Source organism: Mesoplodon bidens, assembly GCF_964165515.1.
Source record: "Mesoplodon bidens genome assembly, chromosome: 1".
In the NCBI taxonomy this organism is placed as follows: domain Eukaryota; kingdom Metazoa; phylum Chordata; class Mammalia; order Artiodactyla; family Ziphiidae; genus Mesoplodon; species Mesoplodon bidens.
Window position 1 is genome coordinate 174166593 of NC_138176.1, and position 25605 is coordinate 174192197.

The 25605-nt window shown below is 35.0% G+C and overlaps 1 protein-coding gene across 1 annotated transcript in view; it reads left to right on the forward strand.

The window, feature by feature from the left end:
* CTNNA3 (catenin alpha 3) overlaps positions 1–25605 on the forward strand; it is a 1660471-nt gene that overhangs the window by 405295 nt on the left and 1229571 nt on the right. The window contains exon 6 of the mRNA XM_081238023.1: positions 11401–11664. Within this exon, the coding sequence (XP_081094149.1) occupies positions 11401–11664 (264 nt within the window). The remainder of the gene's footprint in view (positions 1–11400; positions 11665–25605) is intronic.

The following is a 25605-nucleotide window of genomic DNA, read 5'->3' on the forward strand; positions in this document are numbered from 1 at the left end:
TCCTCCTCTATTAAATTACTTTCATACCTCATGGCTATAAGTGTCTCATGAGTTTGGGTAATGCTCAGTATTTAGTGTGAACTGTAGTTTTTCTAAATCATTTATGTCGCAATCCTTTATCTTAGACTTGAATGACCATTGCTATACATTTATAAGATATTTAGTGATTTTAACATCAAAGGTAGCCTTATGTTTCATTTGGGCTATAGAGGTATTTGTGATATAGTTAGTCATAAAGTCATCTTGATGGCAATAAATAAACCAAGGGGTTCTTGCTGACTCTGGTGTGCTATATAGAGTGCATTTTCGAATGGTTTATTTCTGCATTAGAGGAAAACACCAACCTTCTGGGGGTTGTCCACATTCCAGCATCTTGCGTCTGTTGTATTTATGATGGAAACAAGGCTAAAAAAGAGTATTTAGTCATCTGCTGTTTCCATTTGGTGCTAAACACATACTTTTCTCTAGAGTGCAAGAATGCTAATTTATTTCATGTACCAGGGTGGATTGCAGCCATTCCTAGAGACATGAGTATTTAAATTGGCAAAAACTAAACAGCGAATACTCTGCATATAGAAGATACATTCACAGTATCTAGTTCTTGAGTAAGGCAAAGTCTTTGTTAATTAGGGATCTGGATTTTAAATACAACTTACCTTCTAATAAGCAGGCATATACAATTGACCTTTCAACTACAGCCACAGCCATTATGTTTTGAGTTCAGAAGCTTTTTCTATGCATTCTGGTAAGTATGAAATATGACATAAGTAAAACTCACAAGTAAATTGTGAGATATTCAGGTAAACATGTTCTGAGATCTGTCTTTGGAATGAGATATAAAAGGGAGCAATAAGTTTTGTGCTATCTATTTCTGTGCCCTTTATCTGTCTTCTCAGGTATGACTAGACAATTTCTGGTATTTTATTCCCATATGTGATAGGATAATTTTTATATGTGTGATATGTTTCAAATTAATTGCAAATTTTTAACTTGAGTTGATGTTCATTCATTCATTAATAAACATTTGTCTAATACCTTTCATGTGCCCTCATGGAGCTTACATGCCATTGAAGAAGACAGAAAACAGACATGGTAAATAACTAATATAAAGTATATTAGTGATAAATAGTAGTAAGAAGAAAATAAAGCAGGGAAAGAAGTATGGCATGTTGAGAGTGAAATTGTTGGATGAATTTTTAGATAGAGTGGCTAGAGGAGGTCTTACTGAAAAGTTGATTTTTGAGTAAATACTCAAAAGAAGTGAGAGAGTGAGCCAGTCATGGATCCAGAAGAGTGTTCCAGCAATGAGATGGCCTAGGGTAGGGATGGGATATGCCTAGATTTTTAGAGAACCAGCAAGGAGGTCCGTGTTGCTGAATCACAGTGAACAAGGAGAGTAGTAAGGATGAGGTCAGAAAGATATATAGGATGGTTTGAGCAAAGCAGTGACATGATGACTTGCTAGAAGTGATAAGATGCCAAATTCTAGATAAATGAGGGTAAAGGTGATAGAATTTGCTGACAGACTAGATGTGAGATTTGAGAGAAAGAGAAGTAAAGACTGACAACAAGGTTTTTGGTTTGGACAACTGGAAGAACTGCTACTGAACTGGTGAAGACTGGTAGTAGTGGTTTGAGGGGTATTATCAGGAGCTCAGGTTTTGATATGCTATGTTTGAGAAGCATATTAGAGAGCCAACTGACTTTTATGTCAGGTATTTTGGCTCTCTTTTACCTGGTGCATTTTGAAATGCTCACCTGCCTCTCTATGAAGCAGTTCTTAATTTACTTATGCATGCTTTTCCTTACACTTCCTATAGTAATTCTGATCTATTCCACCATTTTATTTTAGCATATTATTATTTAACAATTTCCAGAGAGCAGAGGACTTCAGAGTGTGTGCTTATTTTTACTTTGTATTTGTATTTCCTTCTAGCTCTTAGTTCAGTTCCACTGTATAAATACTTCTTGAAATCAGTATCTAAGAATACTCAAAATTTAACAAGATTATTAACCTAAGTTATTTCTGTTTTCCTCAATCAGATTGTTGGTCAAGGTAGGGAGCACTAACTTAACTTTTATGAAAAGCATGACAAATATGGGATATCTTACATGCATTTGCTTAAGGTCTTGCTTCCTGCTGGTGAATGTAATTAGAATTCAGATATTTTTCAGAACAGCCTGAGATACACAGTAATAAGCACGGAATGACACACTTACATGTAAGTGCTAAAAACTGTCATCAACAGCTAGGCCAGAACACTTGGAAGAATAGTTCATAGGCAAATCTAGTTAGCCTAATTGGGAACACAATTAAAGAACATTTCCATTCTAGAATGAGTATACCTTAGCTTTTTGCAGTTGTGATTTCCTTTTCCAAAATTCAAAATTTTATCTCATGGAAAAGTAAATTATCTTAAGGCAGTAACCCTCAAAGTTTTCTCATGTCTTTAAAGTGGTGATAGGTATTATTAATTCATTGATCATTCTGTGCCAGCTCCTATACAAGGCCCAGGGAATGAATGAATTAAGACATCATTTTGGCCCCCATAGGAACTCTTAATTCAGTGAGAGACACAGATGTATCAATGAATAAATATAGCAAATGATAATGGTTTAATAAGTCCTAGATTAGTGCTGTGTAAGTACTATTGGAACACATGAGTGTGTCCATGGATGACAGAACATGAGAATCCAAATTGTCTTGAAGGATGAAGGGACATATAGCAGGAGATATGAGGGGAGGCAGGGACATAGCTCATACAAAGGCACCTGTAGAACCTCATGTGATTCTGTGTGGCTGGAGAAAAGTGTGCCTGTGAGAGAAGTGGTAGAATATAAGGCTAGAGAGAGAAGCTGGAGTCCAGATCATGCCTGTCTGTAATAAACAATATGAGAGTTATTGTGTGTGAATTAACAGTCACTTGAAAATTTTAAATTGGGGAGTGAGGATCATATTTGAAATTTAGAGAGACCCCTCTGATTGTGTTACTGACAAAATATCGTATTAGTCAAAAAGTTGTCTTTAATATTTCTCTAATTTGTTCTGTCCGCCGTGTATTCACAAGCACTTCCTCTGTTTTCTCCCTAATCATTTTCCCACTAGACTACTACTAGTAATGAGGACGAGAACAAAGGGTACTTACTGGAGAAATATTTAATGGGGAGAATAACAGATCTCGTCTAATGGTTGGGATGAGGGAAAGGAAGGGTCAAGGATATTCCTTAAGTTTATTGTTAGTCAGCTGGATATTGGGGCCCTTAAGTCTGAGAATGTTGGAGGAGAAACATATTTGGGAGTGTGTGTAAGAAAAGCAATGGGTTCAACTTTGGGCATGTATATTTTGAGATCCAACTTGAGTTATGCTCCTGGAGCTCAGTAGAGAGGTCACTACCTGTCAATTTAAATTCAGTATTGTCATTTAAGAAGACAGGGGAGAAATATTTAAGGAGGGAATATGGCCAATACTTTGCTGTATAGAGAGAGGTCAAGTAAGAAAATGCTGGAAAAATGTTTCACATTAAATTAGGTAACCTCATTAATACCCTGTGAGGTAGGAATTATTATCCCCATTTTGTAGCTGAAGTAAGGTTAATTATTACAATCAAAAGCTCCTGCTATTGGAGTGTTTTTGTGTTGGAATTGTAACTCCAAAATTCATGCTATTTTCATTATGAGACAGACTTCCTGCCTTGGAGCTGCTCAGCGTTTGCCTCATTTCACCCTTAGCTTTAAAGTCACACCTTGTAGCAGGTTTTTCAAGCCTGTTGAATTAAACTTAAAAGCCAAAAAGTTTTTTTGCTCTCGGAAAAGCAACCATTAAGCTATCACTACTAAGATGCCATGTTTAGAGTTGTTATTTTATCAAAGGTAGATTAAAATAGTGAAGATGATACTTATTAATTTTACTCTTTCTTCATGTATCATTCACTTATATTTTGGGGCAAACTAAATGACCTTATCAATCACACTTTAATTTAGTGTTATAATTTTGGCCTGAGGTTATCTTATCAGTCTTATTCTGAAACTCAGTTAAGAAATAAGTTTCTAATCTGCGTTGTATTAGGTGTGACAGTTATTTGTCAGGAAGGTTTGCCTGAAATGTGTATTTTCTTTTGGGCTACTACGTAACTGTAGGGTTTTAGGAAAGTCCTTAGACACATTTTGTGAGAGATAATGAAGCTACTGACAATAACAAAAAAATAGCATTGGGTAGAAAGAGTGATAAGACAGGAGCCAATCCTGGATCTTATTCATAGCTGGGCCATTAAATGAGAAAGAATAGAGAGTGCTTTCATGTAGGAAGCATTCTAGCTATTTAATAAATGTTGGCTTTCTTAAAAACAATTACCAGTACCACTTTTTATTAATTAAAAAAATAATAACACTTTTTGTATCTCCTCATGGGATTCTTTGTGAAAGAATGACTGGAAACATGTTAAACAGGATAAGCCACTCCATGAATGTAAGGGATTATTAACTGGGAAGTTGTGTCAACATCCCTGAGTTTGGATCCCATTTATACTAAATGATGCTATTTGCTTTCTTAGATGCACCAGAATATTTGGGAAATGGTGATTTATTTCTGACAAATGAGTCACAGAAACTTAAATAAGGAATTGTAAGGATAATGATATTTATTGATCTTTGACTAGATGTTAAAATCCAACTTAACTCCCATAGGTGTTAATTAATCTATATGGGAAAAGTTTTCTGATTTATGGATATTTGAATTTTGTTAGATTAAGTGATGAAGTATACACACAAATGGAAGGAAAGCATGTAGTATAGCAATTAGATCTTACTGAAGTAGCTCATTATTTTTATGTTTTTCTGCTTATTATTTTTCCTTTAATCATGACACATGACTCCAGATAGAATTTATTTTTTAGGTATAAATTCAAGACAAATAATAGATGAATGTATAGTATTGTATTTGTTTCAGATGGATAGAAAATGAAATGAATATAGTGTGTTTCTGAACTTTACATATATATTTTCTTAACTGACACAGTAGTCTGCATTAAAATTAAGTAATATTGCTTTCCTAGGAGGTTTCTTTGGAGGTATTAATATTCACTTTGGTGTATTACAACTACTTAAGGCATGCATTAATGGCCCAGAGTACATGCTTTGGGGATATCTTGATACAATCATTATATGGTTTCTTAGTTTTCTATTTGAATTTGAAGAATTCTTTTATTTTCTCCTTTATTGAATTTGTCCTACTAACATGAAATAGAAAATGGGAAATAAGTAGAGAAAAACAGTGAAGATCTCTCTCTGCTGCTTAACAATGTTTTGATTGCAAAATCTTGCATTTTTTAAATCATTTTTTTCCCTCAGAACCTTCTTTTTATCTTTGTAGTCTACTCTTGTTTCACCATCCTATATCCCTCAGCTCAGTTAAGGCTAAGTATTCAACTTCCTAATTTATTTTGGAGAAAAACATTTAAATTAGCAGGTGTTTGTACTATTTTGTTTTCTGATAGAACATGAAACTGCCCACTGACCAGTGATGCAGTTAGCAAGCAACATCTTGGCAGAGAGAAGATTGGGGATAGAAGTCAACCAAGAATGGAATCCAAATAGCAAAGTATCCATTAGGCTTTTCTCTGCATGTCTTCTTAGTCTTAAGAAAACAAAACTACTCTTTATGAGCTCCCTTCCCTCCACTACCAGAGAAGTGGGTTTGTCAGCTCCAGAAACTTCATTCTTCATTTAAACACCTAGAAGAGAAACTCAGTAATTTGCATGTAGTTCTGCTTTGTTGAGCAGAGTATCTGCTGAGCTATTCTACTTGGTCAGGGATGTAGCTTAGTAAGGAAGTTTTCTCTGATTTTTTGAAATGTGGGTTTGTTCAAGGGTATATGGAATCAATTTCTGTGAAAATCCTTTAGCTTTGCCCTTTCTGATGGCCAAGCTATCGGAGCTTTCCTTTTTTATTTTTCAAGCATTTAGATTTTTTTCTTTTTTAAACGGAAGCCCTTAAGTTGGTAGAAGATACTTGCAAATGGGATGCATATCCAATTTTTTCATCCTTCCCTAAATATCATGGGAAATGTAACGTGACAGGTCTATAGCTTATTTATACCAGTGAATATTTGCTTGGCTTTATTAACACTTTTGTTTTGTCTGATTTTGTATAAACTTTAAAAACTGAAGTATAACATACATACATAAAAATGTACAGCTTATACACATACAGGTCAATGAATTTTCCAAGCCAAACACACCACCTCCAAGGTAACAGGCACCCAGATGAAGAAACAGAAAATTACCAAAATTCAAAAGATCCCTTATGCCCGTTTCCAGTCTCTAATCGCCCCTCAAGAATAAACACTATTCTGATTTCTAAAACTATAGATTAGTTTTGCCTGAGTTTGAACTTTATATAGATGGAATCAAGTAATATGTACTCTTCTGTGTCTGGTGTTTTTCATTCCATATTTCGTATTGTAGCATGTAACTGCATTTTGTTCATTCTCATTACTTTGGGTTGTGCCTAATTTGGGGCTCTATGAAGAGTGTTTCTATGAAGACTTTTGTATGTATTTTAATGAACATATGAAAATATTTCTGTAAGTGTGTATCTTCTCCCAGGAGTGGAATAGAGCTGGTTCATATACATTCATGAACATATACATATGTTTAGCTTCGGTAGGCACTGTCAGTTTTCCAAAGCAGTTATATCAATGGCTTCACTAACATTTGATGTACAGATAGGTATAATTTAATTTTACTCTTTAGCTTTCTGTGGCGTTATCATGTACAAGTTTGTCTAGACTCTCCAGATTATGTATATTTTCCACACATTTTATTTCTTGGAATAATCATATCCCAAGTTTCTTATCCTTTCTGAGCGTAACTTTCTCTTACTTATTTCTTATTCATTTGTCTATTTGTTTCTTCAAAAAAATGATTAAGCTTCTAATATGTGCCATGTACTACTAGATAATGGATAAAACATAAATAAGTTATAGTGCTTTCATTCAAGGGAAGTATAATGAAGTGAGGGAGACAGCAATATGAATATATATATATATTTTTTTTGTTTGTTTGTTTTTTTAACATCTTTATTCTTTTTTTTTTTTTACATCTTACTAGAGCATAATTGCTTTACAGTGGTGTGTTAGTTTCTGCTTTATAACAAAGTGAATCAGCTATACATATACATATGTTCCCATATCTCTTCCCTCTTGCATCTCCCTCCCTCCCACCCTCCCTATCCCACCCCTCTAGGTGGTCACAAAGCACCTAGCTGATCTCCCTGTGCTATGCGGCTGCTTCCCACTAGCTATCTATTTTACATTTGGTAGTGTATACATGTCCATGCCACTCTCTCACTTTGTCACAGCTTACCCTTCCCCCTCCTCATATCCTCAAGTCCATTCTCTAGTAGGTCTGTGTCTTTATTCCTGTCTTACCCCTAGGTTCTTCATGACATTTTTTTTCTTAGATTCCATATATATGTGTTAGCATATGGTATTTGTCTTTCTCTTTTTGACTTACTTCACTCTGTATGACAGACTCTAGGGAGGTGGATGGAATAGATATATTTTTAAGTGATTTCACTCAAATTTAAAAAGCTTCATCTTTGGTCTCTTGTTTCTAGATTTAGTAAAGAAGTCCATTAACAACTTGTCAAATTCGTTCATTATGTCTAGGTTATTAAAAAATCATGTGTATTCCAATATAAATTTCACTTTTTTGAAGTAAACAGACCCCATATTTTTAACTCCCTCATACAGAAGTCATCCTGTCTTCCAAATTGCTTTTTTTAAAAACATTTCTTTAATCATTTTTTTAAAAGTATAGTGACCATAATTATCCATAGTACTTTGGGTCCTAAACTCTAGGGTGTGCATGTGTTTTTGCTTGCTTCTTTGGTTTTTTGAGAGTTCAGTATCTTCTGATGTCCTTCTTGGTAATTTACAATACATATATAGCTTCTTGGTCTAGCACACAAAATTTTCGGGTTTATATCTTCAAGAAACAACTTATGATGATTCCTAGGTTCTTCTCCTTATTGTAACATTCCTCCTGGGTGAAGGCCCTGTAACCTTCACACACATGACTTTAGCTCCCAGCTATGAGCTAGTGATTCACATATCTCTATTTCTAGCTCAATTCTAGCTCCATGTATAGTATATTTTAATTTGGATATTATGCTGGCATCTCACATTTCGCAGATGACAAAAAGTACTTTACCTTTCTCTTCCAAATGCATTATTCATTCTGTATTCTCCATCTTGGTGAATGCATCACGATGTGCACAATGGTGCAAACAATTTTCTAGATGCTTCTAGATACCTCCACCCCCTTCCATCTAAGTATCACAGAGTCTTACTGCTTTTGCCTCCTAAATATTTCTGGATCCATCCTACTACAACCTAGCAATAGTGTTCAGCATTCAGGCACTCATTGTCTTTTACCTGAATTATTGCCTGGTCTCCCTGACTGAAATTTCATTCTCTCTAATCACTAAATGGTCACTGCTGGAGCAATCTTTGAAAATACACATCTGAGCTTGTTGCTCTCTCAGTTCTTTAGCATGGCACCTGCCTGCGTTTCTAGCTGGATTCATCACCATTCCTGCTTAGCGACCCTATACTTGTAGTGCCGCCTGCAGTAGCATACTCCTTGCTCTGTTATGCCTCAGGCCTTTGCACATGCTGTTCTCTTTTTTCTTTTTGGCAAATGTCCTTTATTTATTTTTTTTTAACATCTTTATTGGAGTATAATTGCTTACAATGGTGTGTTAGTTTCTGCTTTATAACAAAGTGAATCAGCTATACATATACATATATCCCCATATCTCCTCCCTCTTGAGTCTCCCTCCCACCCTCCCTATCCCACCCCTCTAGGTGGTCACAAAGCACCGAGCTGATCTCCCTGTGCTATGCAGCTGCTTCCCACTAGTTATCTATTTTACATTTGGTAGTGTATATATGTCCATGCCACTCTCTCACTTCATCCCAGCTTACCCTTCCCCCTCCCCATTTCCTCAAGTCCATTCTCTACATCTGTGTCTTTATCCCTGTCCTGCCCCTATGTTCTTCAGAACCTTTTTTTTTTATATTCCATATATCTGTGTTAGCATACAGTATTTGTTTTTCTCTTTCTGACTTACTTCACTCTGTATGACAGTCTCTAGGTCCATCCACCTCACTACAAATAACTCAATTTCATTTCTTTTTATGGCTGAGTAATATTCCATTGTATATATGTGCCACATCTTCTTTATCCAGTCCTCTGTCCATGGACACTTAGGTTGCTTCCATGTCCTGGCTATGAACAGTGGGTAGACAGCTACTTCTGTCCTCCCTACGTCTCGTAAAAAAGTTAATTACCCCCAAATCCTGCATGAAGTAGCAGACAGCCTTTATTTTCAGAAAGGAAGGAGCTAAAAATATAGTAGGGCTGCCATTTATTAACCTCATGTAACATTATCCGAAGGTAGCAGAGTCTTGTGAATAAGTCGGGATTTGCAATCAGAAGACTTAGGTTTACATCTCAGTTCTTTTATCAGCCTTTTAATCTCCTTAGACTAAATACTCATTTAGTTAAAATGGGGCTAATAACACCAGCCTTACTGCCTTAAAGGGTGTTGTGATGATCAGTGAGATACTATCCAGAAGCACTTTATAAATTATAAGTCATTATACAACACAAGTCATCACATCCTTGTGTAGTAGCAAATAAGAGAAATCCTTCCCATGCAGGAAGGGGTATAACATAGCTGTTAGGATCATGGCTTAGCAGTTGCACTGACTTGGGTTACAATGCAAGAAATGCCACCATTTAGCTTTGTCAGTTGGCTCATGAACTCAGTCTCTCTAGATATCAGTTTTCTCATCTTTAAAAAGGAGAATAATATGTATCATGAGTTTTTATAAGGATTACATGAGATATTGTATGTGGAATGCATAAGTTATTGTTAAGTTCCCTTGAATTAGTTTTCTTTAAAATAAACTTTTAATTTATATTAATAATTTTAGATTTCCAGAAAAGTTGCAATGATAGTACAGAAATTTCCCATCTACTTTTCTTCTGATTTCCTTCATCGTTAATGTCTTACATTAGCCACAATGAACAAACATTGATGCATTACTATTAACTAAACTCGGCTTTTTTTGGAATTCATCAGTTTTCCCATTAATGTCTTTTTTCTCTGCCAGGATCTGATCCAGGTTTCTATGCTGCATTTAGTTGTCATGTCTCCTCAATTTCCTCTGGTCTGTAACAGTTTATCTGTCAGTCTCTTTGTTTTTTGTGACCTTAACAGTCTTGAGGAATACAGTCCAGGTATCATGTAGGATTTTCCCCAGTCTGTTTTTGTTTGTTGTTTTTCTCATGATTAGACTGAGACTGTAAGCTTTTGGAGAGAATTCCAGACAGATGAAGTACTCGTCTTGTCACAACATATCAAGGAGCACCCGATATCCATATGACATCACTGATGATGTTAACATTCATCTCTTGGTTAAGGGAGTACTTGCCAGGGTTTTTCACTGTATATTGAGCTAGTTTTAACCAGTTGTCACTTATATAGGACTTTCTCTTTCCTCTCCTCCCACTGTTTGAAATGCTTTTCATTTATATTTATTGCAAATGTCATCTCTGAGGAAATACCTTCTCTGCCCACCCAAGCTAAAGAGCTTCTCTTCTCAAGTCAGTCAGTGTTGTGTTTTCTCGATAGCATTTTTCATTACCTGAAATTGTCTTGTGTATTTGTTTTACCTAGTTTATCTGTTTGTCTTTAGGCCCCCTCCCCCTCAAACAAGAACATAAGCTTCAGGAGAACAAGGTCCTTGCAGGATTGTTCACTTCTGTGCACTTGACATCTAAGCACAAGGGCTAGCATATACTAAGTGCTCAATAACTATTTGAATAAATGTCGAAGAAAGAAAAATCCAGGATTAACTTATTAGCTAGTATTTCTGAAAATGAGTGGAAGATAGCTGAATGGTGGGAAGTTTAATTTAGTATTCTTAACTTAATTGGTTTAGTTTTAACAAAAAGGTTAAATGCAATCATCACCATCTATGCAAATAAGTAATCAGCATCCTTGTAATTCAAGCTGTCTTATAATTCACTTCATAATGTGAAAGCCTAAGTATTTTTCTGACTTATAAGTATATGACTGACAAATGTAAGAGGTACTCAGTTATCACACATCTGTACCATTGTGACCTTTATTTGCTATGGCTTAGCTTTCCTATTACAGAAATTTTAACAGAATCAGGAGGAGTATAGAAATAATTTATGCCCTTTATTTTAACTTATCATTATAAATTCCTTGTGTCTATTATTTTTTTCATTTATATTGGCAGAAAAATGGAGCTTCTTGGCATAAATCTTTCTTCCATAACCTCTCTTTTTATTTCTTTCCTCAGGACCTAAAATCTCCAAATCAGAGGGATGAAATTGCAGGTGCCCGGGCCTCATTGAAGGAGAACTCCCCCATATTGCATTCAATTTGTTCAGCTTGTTTGGAACATTCTGATGTCGCTTCCCTCAAAGCCAGCAAGGACACAGTTTGTGAAGAAATTCAGAATGCCCTCAATGTAATTTCAAATGCTTCACAAGGCATCCAGAATGTGTTAGTCCCACCAGAACCTCAGGCAGCAACCCTGGGAAGTGCCCTTGATGAGCTTGAGGTAAGTTGAGAGAAAATTAAAATGTGATTTGATGTACCAATATAAAAATTAATAGATGTGTGTTCTCAGATCCTTGGGTTGGAGTTCAGAGTATGAGTAAATAAAAATTCAGTGACCTAATCAGTCTCTATCATTGTCTGTGTTTTCCAAAGAATTGAATAGCAGGACAGTATTCTATCAGTAGACTTCTGATTCCTTTACATCTCTGCCAAGGAAACCAATGCATTTAAATTGGAATTGTTAATTACATTGAAATGATGACTTTATTTTACATAGATCAATTTATGAAATGTAGGATTTATTCATTCCACAAATACTTATTATTGGCACAGTTCTTTATGCATGGGATATAATTGAGTGCTGCTCTCTTGAACTCCTCACATTTTAGTTTGGACTAGGGTGGCTAGTGAATATTAAGCCTAAATTTTGTAAGTAGAGCCAACTGGATTTGACAGAATGGTTGTGGGGTGTAAGTGAAAGGGAAGAGTCATGGCTGGTGTTGCAGGTTAGCTCCTCTAGAAGCACACACTGGACAGAATTTGGGATACAAGGTGTTATTAGGAATCAACATGTGTGAAGGGAGAGGAAGGGAGTAGAACTGAGCAGAAGAAGGAGTCTACCTGTGAGCCAGACCCACAAAGCCACCAGTGAGCAGGGAGCTCTGGAGAGAGTGTTAACCTCAAGAAATAGCCAGCCCTCTTTCAATCACTGGAAGCAGGTCACCCTACCCTGGGAAGGGTCTTACCTCCAGGCAGGGGGGCTGGGAATAAGCCCTCTGCAGCTGCTGCAGATGCTGAGGGGACTGACAGCTGGGAGGCCATCTGCTGCCCTCACCCTCCACAGGTAGGCAACAAATCCTACCTGGAAGGAGGATATGGGCAGTAAACCTTTTGTCTACCACAAATAATTACAAGGTGTTTTTGTTTTTGTTGTTGTTGTTGTTTGTTTTTTGGCTTGAGCAACTGGATGGATTAAGTTTTTATCAACTATGATGGGGAAGACTGTGGGTGAAGCCATTTTTGAGAGGAAGATCAGCAACTCAATTTTCAACATGTTGAGTTGAGAGATTTGTTAGACATTCCAGTATGATGTCAAAGATCATTGGTTATCCAAGTCAGATAAGTACTTGCTTAATGGAAGACAACACGGTGTAATGTTTAAAGATAAGGGATCAGGAGCCCAGATGCCTGAGTTCCTATCCCAGGTCTGGCGGATACTGCCTGTGTGACCTTAAGAAAGCTATTTTATTGAACTCTCAGTTTTCTCACCTATAAATTGAGGATAATAATAGGACCTATTTCTTAGTGTTGTCTGCATCAGTGAATTAATAATACATGTAAAAATGATCATAGCAGTGACTGGCACATAGTAAGTGCTCAATAAATCTTAGCTTTCATTACTAGTTGTGGAGGTGACTATTTGGCAGAAGATTCTTCCATAATCAAGAAATCAACACAATTAAAATTACTAAAGTTTTACTGATAACTTAAAAAAATAAACACATAACCTATAATTCCTATATGTTCTTAACATTATTACTGTCACAATAAACTTATTAGATATCTAATTCATTTAAGTTTAGAATAGCCTTTCCATATGCTTTTCCTTTAGTTACATGTCTTAAACAGGTTTCTTCACTTCTAACCTAAATTATTAAATTCCTAATTTTTGGCATCAATGAAAAAATCTATTAATTTCCTAATTATTAGTATGTATGTGAAAATTTTAGGACCTATTTGTCTAAATAAGGTAGAAAATTAGTGATGATTCTTTAATAATACCCCATCATGTAAATGTTTGCCTTGTGTAATGAGTACTCAGTAAACTTATCTATTAGATGAGTGTTCTGTCTTCACAATAAGATTGAAAACACCCTGTGGGCAAGATTATGTTTCTAACTAATTTTATACCAGTGATACTAGCAGAACATTAGGTCCCCCATACATTAATATGTAACATTTCTTGATAGCTAAACACTTAACATAAATTTATCACTTAATTATTACAGTGTCCATATAAGATATGTTTTTTTCTTGTTTGTTTTACAGAAAATAAAACTGAGACTTATGTATGTTTTTTAACTTGCTCAAGTCAGAAGGCTAGTGAGTGGTAGTAACCAGGATGTGAATCTAGTATGTCTGACTCTAGAAGATATTTCCAACTTCTGTATTATACTGAATTCTTACAGGTAGAGCTTAATGTGGTTGATCAAAATTCAACAAAACTTGTTCTACGATTTTTAGTTTATTGGAACTATCAGAGAAATTATATATGTAACCCAGTCCAAAAGATGGCATAACTTTTTAGTGAAAAATTATTTTTTGGGTACCTGGGTTATTTAAGTAGAAGTAGTCTGTGTATGAGGAGTGACTAGTATTGTGAGGTGAAATTTGCAAGAGTGGACCGATGGGATTGTGTATCACATTTTTCATAGTACTAAACAGAATTGTATCAGGTGATGCATAAGAGGTCCAGTTTATCCCAGACACCTTTTTCTATATTCTTAAGATTATAGAAGAAGATAGAGGATTTTAAAGTTGTCTTCCTTCAGGGACTTCTGTTTTCTCACTTTAGTTGAAAGTGGCTGCTGCGGACAAGAAATGGCAGTGGTTGGAGAGGAGGAGAAAGTGTGTGTGTGTGTGTGTGTGTCTGTGTGTGTGTATGGGTGTAGTTTTGATGGGAGTGGGCATAGGCATAGTGATAGAGTCTTCCCTTTTGTAAGATAAGTTGCTGACTCCCTTCTTCTTATCAAGGCAGGAGGGAATTTCAAAGATATTACCTAGAAATCCCAATACTGTCTCAACAACTTTTGAAATTCAGTTCCAGTCAAAGTTAGGGATAGAAAGCTGGTACAAAATGCCTGAATTTTATACACATTTTTATATCCAAGTTACAATAGCTTCTGAGGTTGTCTGAACTAGATAAAGCAGGATTTATTGAGCATTTAGCCTTTTTAAATGATTTTGTAAATTAAATGGTTGCACTTTACTTACAGGAAGCTTATTGGTAAAGGATCCAAAATAACCTTTGCTCTATCTTGCTTCTGCAAATATAATACTATGAAATAAATTGATGTAGTCAATACTCTGTTGGGAGTAAGTCTCATTAAATGTTATAGTGTAGAAATGTATCAGAGCACTTACTCAACAACTACCAAGCTGAAGCGTCATTAAATCTTTCATTCTGGTCCATGTTTGGTTGTTGAAATGAAACCTGAGATTTATTGCTGAAGAAAATAGAAGTTGAATTAGAACACTGTATGGGCTAAATCAATTTCTTTATTGGAAAAGCTAATGTGAATTTTAGAGTGTTCTTTCACATTTGTGACTGAATGAGAGTTGAAAAGTGTCCCAACTATGGATTAACAGAATTATGAAAATATCTTTAGGTGAGAAACTTTGCCAGTGAAAATTGCTTTGAAACTCCAAGTCTACTAAGGTATATTTGCTCTTGTGTGGAAGGAAAACACAGCTTTTATAATCATAGTCCACAGAATTATCCAGATCCTCTTGTGATAATGATGATAATAACAAAGGAGTTTTGTAGTATTTTGTCATTTTCAAAGAGCTGTCATGTTTATTTTCTTATCTTCTTTTTATATATTCATTTATGGTCATCATTCATATATTCCTTTATTCAGTGTTGCATCCCCAACACTTAGAACAATGCTCTATACATAGTAAATGCTAGGTAAATATCGATGAATGAATGAAGGAAGGAAAGAACAAATATAGGAATGGTGCCTATGGTTTTGCAATAATGGAGTGAAGAGCATTTTCCCTATACGCCTATTTTTTCTCCTTTTTCCAACTTGTAGTGTACGTACTGGAGGTTTGTATTCTACTTTATCTAACTTTTAACTGGGATGCAAATTTAAAGTGAGGGAAACCACAAGGAAAATATCTGAGTGATATGCCGCTCAGATACCTTTCTGTGATAAGGGAGCACAAAGAGGAAAAAACAAATCTTTTCTCAGTGGCTATCTAGCCTTAGTTTAGGTTCCCTGTAACTGCCAAGCTATGCTGCCTTTTACTAAGAGTAATAGTTTTGAGGTATGCAGTCCTTATATTCTTCTGTTTTCACCTGAAGGAGAAAACAGGACCTCTATTAATCAAATTAGCATTTAGGAGGTAAAGAAAAATAGGCATCAGTGATATCTAGAAGCAATTTAATATGAAAAAATGGTTTGTTTTTTAGAAATATAGTGAACTAGAAAAACTAAAAATAATGGATAAATATTTTTAACTACATGGATAATCTGACAAGAGAATTAGGGAAATTTGTTGGGGCTAGCCAGGTACAAAGAGCACAAATCCAAACTAGCAAGCCAGCACTAGCATTGTGCTATGCAATATGGGGAATTTGTTTTTCATTATTGCCTGTAGCTTGGATTTTGGAAGAACATGAACTGAGGACAAAAGACAAAGCTTGTCAGCTGGAAAGTCGCATGAGACCCTTACACGAATCTGAGAATCCTTTTATTTGACCACCTCATTGGATAAACAAGAAAAACACTAGCCTCTACATCAGGAGATAGTAGGAAAACTTGGCTGGCTTAAATTGGCCATGGGTAGTTCAGAAAAATATACAAAACATCTTGGAAAATTTCTAACTGTAAGTCTGTTCTTATCTGGACTTTGGGTCAAAAGTTATATTATCTCTGTAGCCTCTAAGACTTTAACTGAAAATTTAAAATTGTCCTGTCTTGGCAATATCTCCAAGTAACTGCCAGAAGTATACTCAAATTCTGTCTGCACCATACACTAAGCCCACAAAAACTTCTCATACCAGTCCAAGGACAATAAGTTCTCACAAGACACACAAATAAGCAAACCACCATGAATGAAATTTTGTAGAAAGAGCAAACTGCAGAATCAGATCTGCAAACACTGCAGATGTTGAAACAGTAAGACATTAGATGTAAATTAGTATGCTTAATATATATTATTTCCTCATCTACTCAGTAAAGTATGAGGAGTATGATGAAGGAAGAAAAGACTATCAAAATTGACCAGGCAGAACTATCTAAAATGAAAAACATAATTGTGAAAAATTCAATGGTTAGGCAAAACAGGAGGTTAGATAACAAATTAATGATCTGAAAGATGTGTTTGAAGAAGTTACTTGCAATGTACCACAGAGACACAAAATAAGATTTTTTTTAAAAGCAGTTAAGATACATGGAGGATGGTGTGACGAGTTCTAAAATATTCTGATATAAGATACAGAAAAAGAAAAGCATAAAAAAATACTAAGAATTTCCTGGAACTAATGGAAGATAGCAATCTCCATAGCTAAAAAATCTAATAATTCCCAAGCAAGATATATAGAAAGAAATCCACATCTACTCATATTGTAATGAAACTGAAGAACAACAAAGGCAAAAAGAATATTCTAAAAAGAAAATAGGGATAGCTTTATTCTCAGCAAGATGGCAGAATAGGAGGCTCCCGACTCTTCCGTCCACCCATAAACACACTGAATAAACAACTACACATGTATCAGTTGCCTCTGAAATCCAGAAACGAGTTGAGCAATTCCTCCATGTTGGTCAACTAAGAAAATGCCCACCTCAAAACAGTTAGGAAAAACTGAGATACACTCTCACCATAAACTCCATTCTTAACACAGCATCATACAGTTGAGAGGGATCCCCCATCTCCCAACTTCTCCTTGAGGAGAAAAGGTTTTGATACATATCTAACACTCCAACTTTTATGGCTGCTACCAGAAGGACTGTCTACTAGCTTGCCTATCTTTGGCAGCTGACAGGGCCCTATATTTGCTAGTCCCTTGGGACCATAGAGAACAAAGAGGTAGTTTTCAAGCAATTCCTATAGCTTTTCCCCCTGGCTCAGTTCAGAATGAGCAGGCAATAAAGCCCAGCTTCCAGCTTCTTCTTGGAAGGGGTTAGAATGCACATTTACATAATAAATTTTCCAGTTGCTGACCAGGGTCTGACTTCTAACTCAGCTGTCTTTGGGAGCTGATGGGACAGGTAATCACTAGTCTCCTAGGCATTTGAACCTGTGTGTGGGCACTTCCCATGGCTTTTCCTCTGACTAGCTCCAGTTAAGTAACTGAGTCACCATCTTCTTCTTGGAAGGAGTTGGACTACACATCTAGTACAGTAGACTTTTCTGACTACTGCCTGAAGATCTTGCTTCTCACTTGCCTGCCTTTGGGAGCTGATGGAGCCATGCATTCTCTAGTTTCCTGGAGTCTACACAGAACAAAGTGACAGTTTTGAATGAGTGGAGCCTCTTCCTACAACTCCTTTCCCAGGCTTGCTCCAGCAGTAAAGCCCAGCTACTAGTTTCTCCCTGGAAGGGGTTATGCTGCACATCTAGTGTCACAGCTTTTCAAGTTAGACCAGCAACAACATTTGAGAAGCATCTGGAGTAACTGGATGGGCTGATTATTGGGGTTCATCACCCACTTGAGGTGAGTCTCTCATCTGGGAGAGGTGGCTATTTTATCTAACGCACAGAAAAACACACAGAGAGTCAATAAAAAAACAGGGAAATATGTTCCAAATAAAAGAACAAACTAACTCTCCAGAAGTGGACCCTAATAAAATAGAGATATGTGATTTACCCAACAGATAATTCAAAATAATGAACAAGAAGGTGCTCATTGAGGTCAGGAGAGCAATTTATGAACAAAGTAAGAATTTTAACAAAAACAAAATGTTAAAAAAAATCATAGAGCTGAATAATACATTTGAATTGGAAAAAAATCAATAAATGGAGTTTAGCTCAGACTAGATCAAACAGAGGAAGGAAAGGATCAGTAAACTCAAAGACAAGTCAGTGGAAATCATACAGTCAGAGGAGCAAAAAGAAAAAAAAAGAAAAAGAGTGAAATTAGCTTAAGAAACTTATGCATATGTGTATCATCATGTGGATATGTATGCATTATTAGAGTTCCAGAAGAAGAGAAAAGAAAGGAGCAGAAATCTTATTCAAAGAAATAATGTTTGGAAATTTTCCAAACCAAGGAAGAAAATAGACATCATCCAGGAAGTCTAAAAAACACCAAAAAAAAAAAAAAAAAAGTGGAGAGACCCACGCCAAGACACATTATAATCAAATTGTCAAACTTAATGACTAAGAGAAATTTGAAAGCAGCAAGAGAAAAATGACTTGCTACGTACAAGGGGACCCTCCCTTCCCCCATAAGATTATCAACGTATTTTTCAGCAGAAACTATGCAGGCCAGTGAGGAATGTGGTGATATATTCAAAGTGCTGAAAGAAAAAATCTACCAACCAACAATACAGTGCCTGGCAAACTTGTCATTCAAAAATGAAGGGAACGGGCTTCCCTGGTGGCGCAGTGGTTGAGAGTCCGCCTGCCGATGCAGGGGACACGGGTTTGTGCCCCGGTCCGGGAGGATCCCACGTGCCGCGGAGCGGCTGGGCCCGTGAGCTATGGCCGCTGAGCCTGCGCGTCTGGAGCCTGTGCTCCGCAACAGGAGAGGCCGCGGCAGTGAGAGGCCCACGTACAGCAAAAAAAAAAAAAAAAATGAAGGGAAGGTAAAGACTTTCTCAGACAATCAAAAGCTGAAGTAGTTCATCACCCATATTCCTACCTTACAAGAAATGCTAAAGGGAGTTCTTTAAGTTAAGATGACACAACAGTATGTGAGAATAAAAAGTATGGAACTCATTGGGAAAGGTATTACTATAGACAAAACAGAATACTTTATTACTATAATGGTGGTTAAATCAATTTAATTCTTGTATCAAAGTTAAAAGACAAAATATTAAAAATAACTATAATTAAATTATGTTAATGGATACACAATATAAAAAGATGTACATTATAACATCAATTGCATATAATGTGATAGTAGAGTAAAAGTGTAGAGTTTTTGTGTGCAATCAAAATTAAGCTCTTATCAGCTTAAAATAGACTATTATAACTATAAGATGTGTTATGTAAGCTGTATGGTAATCATAAAGAAAAAAACTGTAGTAGATACACGAAAGATAAAAAGAAAGGAATGAAAACATACCACTACCCCCCAAAAATCTTCAAATCGCAAAGGAAGAAAGCAAAAGGAAGAAAGGAAGAAAGTACCAAACAATCAGAAAACAATTAATAAACTGGCAATAGTAAGAGCTTACCTATCAATAATTACTTTAAATGTAAATGGATTAAATTCTTCAATTGAAAGACATAGAGTGGCTGAATAGATTAAAAAAAACAATATCTGACTATAAGCTATCTATAAGAAATTCACTTTGGATTCAAGAACACATATATGCTGTAAGTGAAGAGATGAAAAAAAGATATTCCATGACAATGTTAACCAGAATAAAACAGGAGGAGCTATACTTATACCAGACAAACTAGAGTTAAGTCAAAAACTGTCTCTAGAGACAAAGAGGTTGTTATATGATGATAAAAGGGTCAATTCAAAAAGAAGATATAATAATTATAAATATGTACCCAGCATCAGAGTACCTGAATATATAAAGCAAATATTCACAGATTTTAAAGGAGAAATTGACAGCAATACAATAACAGTAGGAGACTTCAATACCCTACTTTTAATAATAGATAGTACATTCTGACTGAAAAGCTATGAAGAAACAGTGGACATGAACAACACTGTAGACCAAGTGAACCTAATAGACATGTACAACACTTTTCACCTAACAATGAAAGAATGCTATACACAAAATAAGTCTTAATAAACACACAAAGCAGTCTTATTAAATATAAGAAGATAGAAATCCAAGTATCTTTTCCAACTTCAGTGGTATGAAACTAGAAATCAATAATAGCAAGAAAACAGGAAAACTTACAATATGAGAAAACTAAACAATACACTCTTTTGAACAACCATTGGGTCAAAGAGGAAATCAAAAGGAAATTTTAAAAAGTGTCATGTGGCAAATGAAGATAAAAAGATTAAATACCCAAACTTATGGAATACAGCAAAAGCAGTACTAAGAGGGAAGTTTATAGTGATAAATGCCTACACTAAGGAAAAAGAAAGATCTCAAATAAACCAACTTTATACCTCAAGAAGCTATAAAAAGGAGAACAAACTTTGCCCCAAATTAGCCAAATGAAGAAAATAACCAAGGTCAGAACAGAAATAAATGAAATAGAGACAAGAAAAACAATAGGAAAAAAATGTCAATGAAACTACAAGATCAATGAAACTAAGAAAAGAGAAAGAAAATTGACAAACCTTTAGCTAGACTAAGAAAAAGAGAAGGCTCACATAAATAAAATCAAAGAAATGAAAGAGGAGACATTACAACTGATAATGCAGAAATAACAAGAATCATAAGAAGCTGCTATGAACAATTACATGCCAACAAATGAGAGGACCTAGAAGAAATGGATAAATTTCCAGAAGTGTACAATCTCTGAAGATTGAGTCAAGAATAGAAAATCTGAACAGACCAATAACAAGTAAGGAGATTGAAGCAGTAATCAAAAACCTCTAAACTAAGGAAAGTCCATCACCAGATGGGTTCACAGATGAATTTATACCAATTGTTCTTAATCTTCCCCCAAATAGAACACTTTTTGGAAGAGAGAACATTTACCAAATCATTTTATGAGGCCAGTATCACCCTAATACCAAAGCAGAGAAAAACACCATAAGAAAAGAAACTGTAAGCCAATGTCTCTAATAAACATAGATGCAAAAATCTTCAATAAAATACTAGCAAACTGAATTCAACAGTACATTAAAAGAATTATATACCATGACCAAGGGAGATTTATCCCTGGAATACAAGGATGGTACTCATATGCAAATCAATCAGTGTGATGACCACATTAACAGAATGAAAGATAAAAACCACACGATCATGTCAATAGATGTAGAAAAGGCATTTGACAAAGTTCAACATCCATTCAGGATAAAAAAAAAAAATCTCTCAGCAAATTATGTAGAGAAGGAACTCACCTCAACACAATAAATCCCATGTATGGAAAGCCCACAGCTAACGTTGTAATTACTGGGGGGGTGGGGGGGGAACTGAAGGCTTTTCCTCTAATTTCTGGTATAAAGCAAGGATGCCTACTCCTGCCACTTCTATTCAACATAGTACTGGTAGTCCTAAACAGAGTAATGAGACAATAAAAATGTAAAGGCATCAAAATTGGAAAGGAAGAAGTAATTATATCTGTTTGCAGATCATATGATCATATATGTAGAAAACCATAAAGAATCAACAACAAAATCCTGTTAGAAACAATAAATGAATTCAGTAAAATTGCAGGATACAAAATCAACATACAAAAAGCAGTTGCATTTCTATGCATTAATAATGAACTATCCAAAGAAAGAAATTAAGAAAACAATCCAATTTACAATAGCAACAAAAATTTGAACAGTTATGATTAAACTTAAGCAAAGAGCTAAAAAACTTGTACATTCTAAACTATGAAACATTAGTGAAGGCAACTAAAGAAGACTCAGAAATTGGTAGACATCCTGTGTTCATGGATTAGAATGCTCAATATGTTAAAATGCCTATACTATCCAAAATGATCTACAGATCCAGTACAAACCTAACGAAAAATTCAGTGGCATTCTTTACTTAAATAGAAAAAGAATCCTAAAATTCATATAGAACCACAAAGACTCAAAATAGTCCAAGTAATCTTCAGAAAGGAGAACAAAGCTGGAGGCATCACATTTCCTGACTCAAAATGTACTATAGAGCTACAGTAATTAACACAGTATGATACTAGCATAAAAACAGGTATATAGACCAATGGAACAGAACACAGAGCCCAGAAATAAATTAAAACATTTACAGTCCACTAATCTTTAACAGCATATTAAGAATACACAGTGGGGAAAAAGTCTCTTCAGTGAATGATGTTGAGAAAAGTGAATATCCACATGCAGACATGAGTAATGTCTGATAGTTGATTTCTCAGATATAGATGCTGTAAGACAGTGGAATTATCCTCCTTTTAATCCTGAGAGAACATAACTGTTAACCTTGAATTCAGTAAACAATGCATCTATCTTCTAAGAACAAAGATAAAGATTCTTTTATACAACCCCAAACTTGTAGAGTTTACTGAACAATTTCACTGAAAAAATTGCTAAAGAAAAAATGTGCAAATGTAAGAATTTGTAAGAAAAATAAATGGTAAATATATGGGTTTACTACTGCTCAAATATTAATTGTTATAAAGGATTAATAACAGTGTATAGTTTGTGTAATTAAAAATACAGAATTAATGTGCCTGAAAACAGGAGCATATAATTAAGGAAGAGTGGATTAAGAGTTAAATCTTCTATGATCTCAGTATTTTGGGGAGGGGAAAGGCAAAGGTATTGACTTACTTTAGACATTAATTTAAATAAGCATGTCAAAACATCTAAAGTAACTACTAAAAATGTATAGCAATAGACGGTATAATCTGAAAACATGGAGAAGAGAAATATGGGATGAGAAAATAAGAAACTCATTCAATCCAAAAGAAGAAATTAATGGAGGGGGAAAATAAACAGAAAAAAAGGGACAAATAGACAATAGGAAACATGATGGTAAAATTAATTCAAATATTTCAGTAACCATAGTAAATGTACAAGAAAACATAAAACTCTTAAAAGCACAAATACTCAGAGCTTAGAATAGAAAACAAACTCCAGCTATATGCTGTTTATAAGAAGCTCACCTAAAACATAAAAACAGGGGAAGTCTGAAAGTCCAAGGATGAAAAAAAATACATCCAACAAATCCTAACCAAAGAAAGCTGGTGTAGCTATATTAATATTAGTCAAAATAAATTGCTAATGATGATTACTATCTAGCAATATACTAAGCCATGGTTTTCAAAGAACTAGTATCTTACAGTCCACCTAGAAATATATTTAGATAAATAAATGAAATTACCCCACTGTTTGGAGTCATTTTTGAAAAGCACACCTGTGTTACTCTCTCATCAAAGAATAAATTATAATTGAAAGTAAAAGTAGTTATATCTGAGAAATAATGAAAATAATAAAATTTGAGGGATATAGCTAATTAATAATAGCTAACATGCAGCTAATTAGAGGGAAATTTATCACCAAAATACTTACATTATAAAAGAAAACCTGATGAGAACTATAAAACATTGATAAAAAAACCAAGATGATTCAAAGAAATGGAAAGATATCCAATGCTTTCAGATTGGAAAAATTAATATTCTTAAAATGGCCATACTACTGGAAGCAATCTAGAAATTTAATGTGAACCCTATCAAATTACCCATGACATTTTTCACAGAACTAGAACAAATAATCCTAAAATTTATATGGAACAACAAAAGATTCAGAATTTTCAAAACAATCCTGAGGATAAAGAACAAAGCTAGAGGCATAACCCTCCCAGACTTCAGACAATACTACAAAGCTACAGTAATCAAGACAACATGGTATTGGCATAAAAACAGACATATGGATCAATGGAACAGAAGACAGAGCCAAGAAATAAACCCATGCACCTATGGTGAATTAGTCTTCAACAAAGGTGGCAAGAATATACAATGGAGAAAAGACAGTCTCTTCAGCAAGTAATGTTGGGAAAGCTGGGTAGCCACATGTAAAAGAATGAAATTAGAACACTCTCCCACACCATACACAAAAGTAAACTCAAAATTGATTAAAGACTTAAATATAAGATATAACACCATAAAATTCCTAGAAGAGAACTTAGGCAAAATATTCTCAGGCATAAATCATACCAATGTTTTCTCGCATCAGTCACTCAAGGAAAAGAAAATAAAAGCAAAAATAAACAAATGGAACTACAACAAACTTAAAAGCTGTTGCACAGCAAAGGAAACCATAAACAAATGAAAAGATAGCCTATGGACTTGGAGCAAATACTCACAAATGATGCGACTGACAAGGGCTTAATTTCCAGAATATGTGAACAGCTCATACAACTCAATATTGAAAAAAAAATAAACCAGTCAAACGTGGACAGAAGACGTAATAGACATTTCTCCAAAGAAGACATACAGATGGCCAACAGCACATGAAAAGATGTTCAACATTGCTAATTATTAGAGAAATGCAAATCAAAACTACAATGAGGTATCATCTCACGCTGTTCAAAATGGGCATCATCAAAAAGCCTACAAACAAATAAAAGCTGGAGAGGGCGTGGAGAAAAGGGAACCCTCCAATACTGTTGGTGAGAATGTAAATTGGTATAACCACTGTGGAGAATAGTATGGAGGTTCCTCATAAACAAAAATAGAACTACCATATGATCCAGAAATCCCACTCCTGGGCATATATCCAGAGAAAACCATAACTCAAAAAAGTAATGCACCCTGATGTTCATTGCAGCACTATTTACAATAGCCGAGACATGGAAGCAACCTAAGTGTCCACTGACAGAGGAATGGATAAAGATGTGGTACACATATACAATGGAATAATACTCAGCCATAAAAAAGAATGAAATAATGCCATTTTCAGCAACATGGATAGACCTAGAGATTATCATACTAAGTGAAGTAAGTCAGACTAAGAAACACAGTTATCCTATGATATCATGTAATAAAAATTGATACAAATGAACTTATTTATAAAACAGAAACTGATTCACTGACATGGAAAACAATCTTATGGTTACCAAAAGGGGAAAGGAGGGGGAAGGATAACAGTATGTAATATGGTCTCCATGGGACCATAACCATGGAGAATATTACTAAATATTCAAAATACTGCAATACTATAAATATATGAAGAAATTTATACTCATAAAAATGAAAATTTGGTTGAAATTTAGAAAAATTACTCGCAAAACGTGATTTACCAGAACTGACTCAAAAACAGGTAATGTGAATTGAAGAATTGAATTAGTAGTCAACAGTTTTTACTCAAAGCAAACACTGGGTTCAGATATGTTTACAAGGAGTACTAAAAATCCTTTTGGGTATATGTAAATGTAAC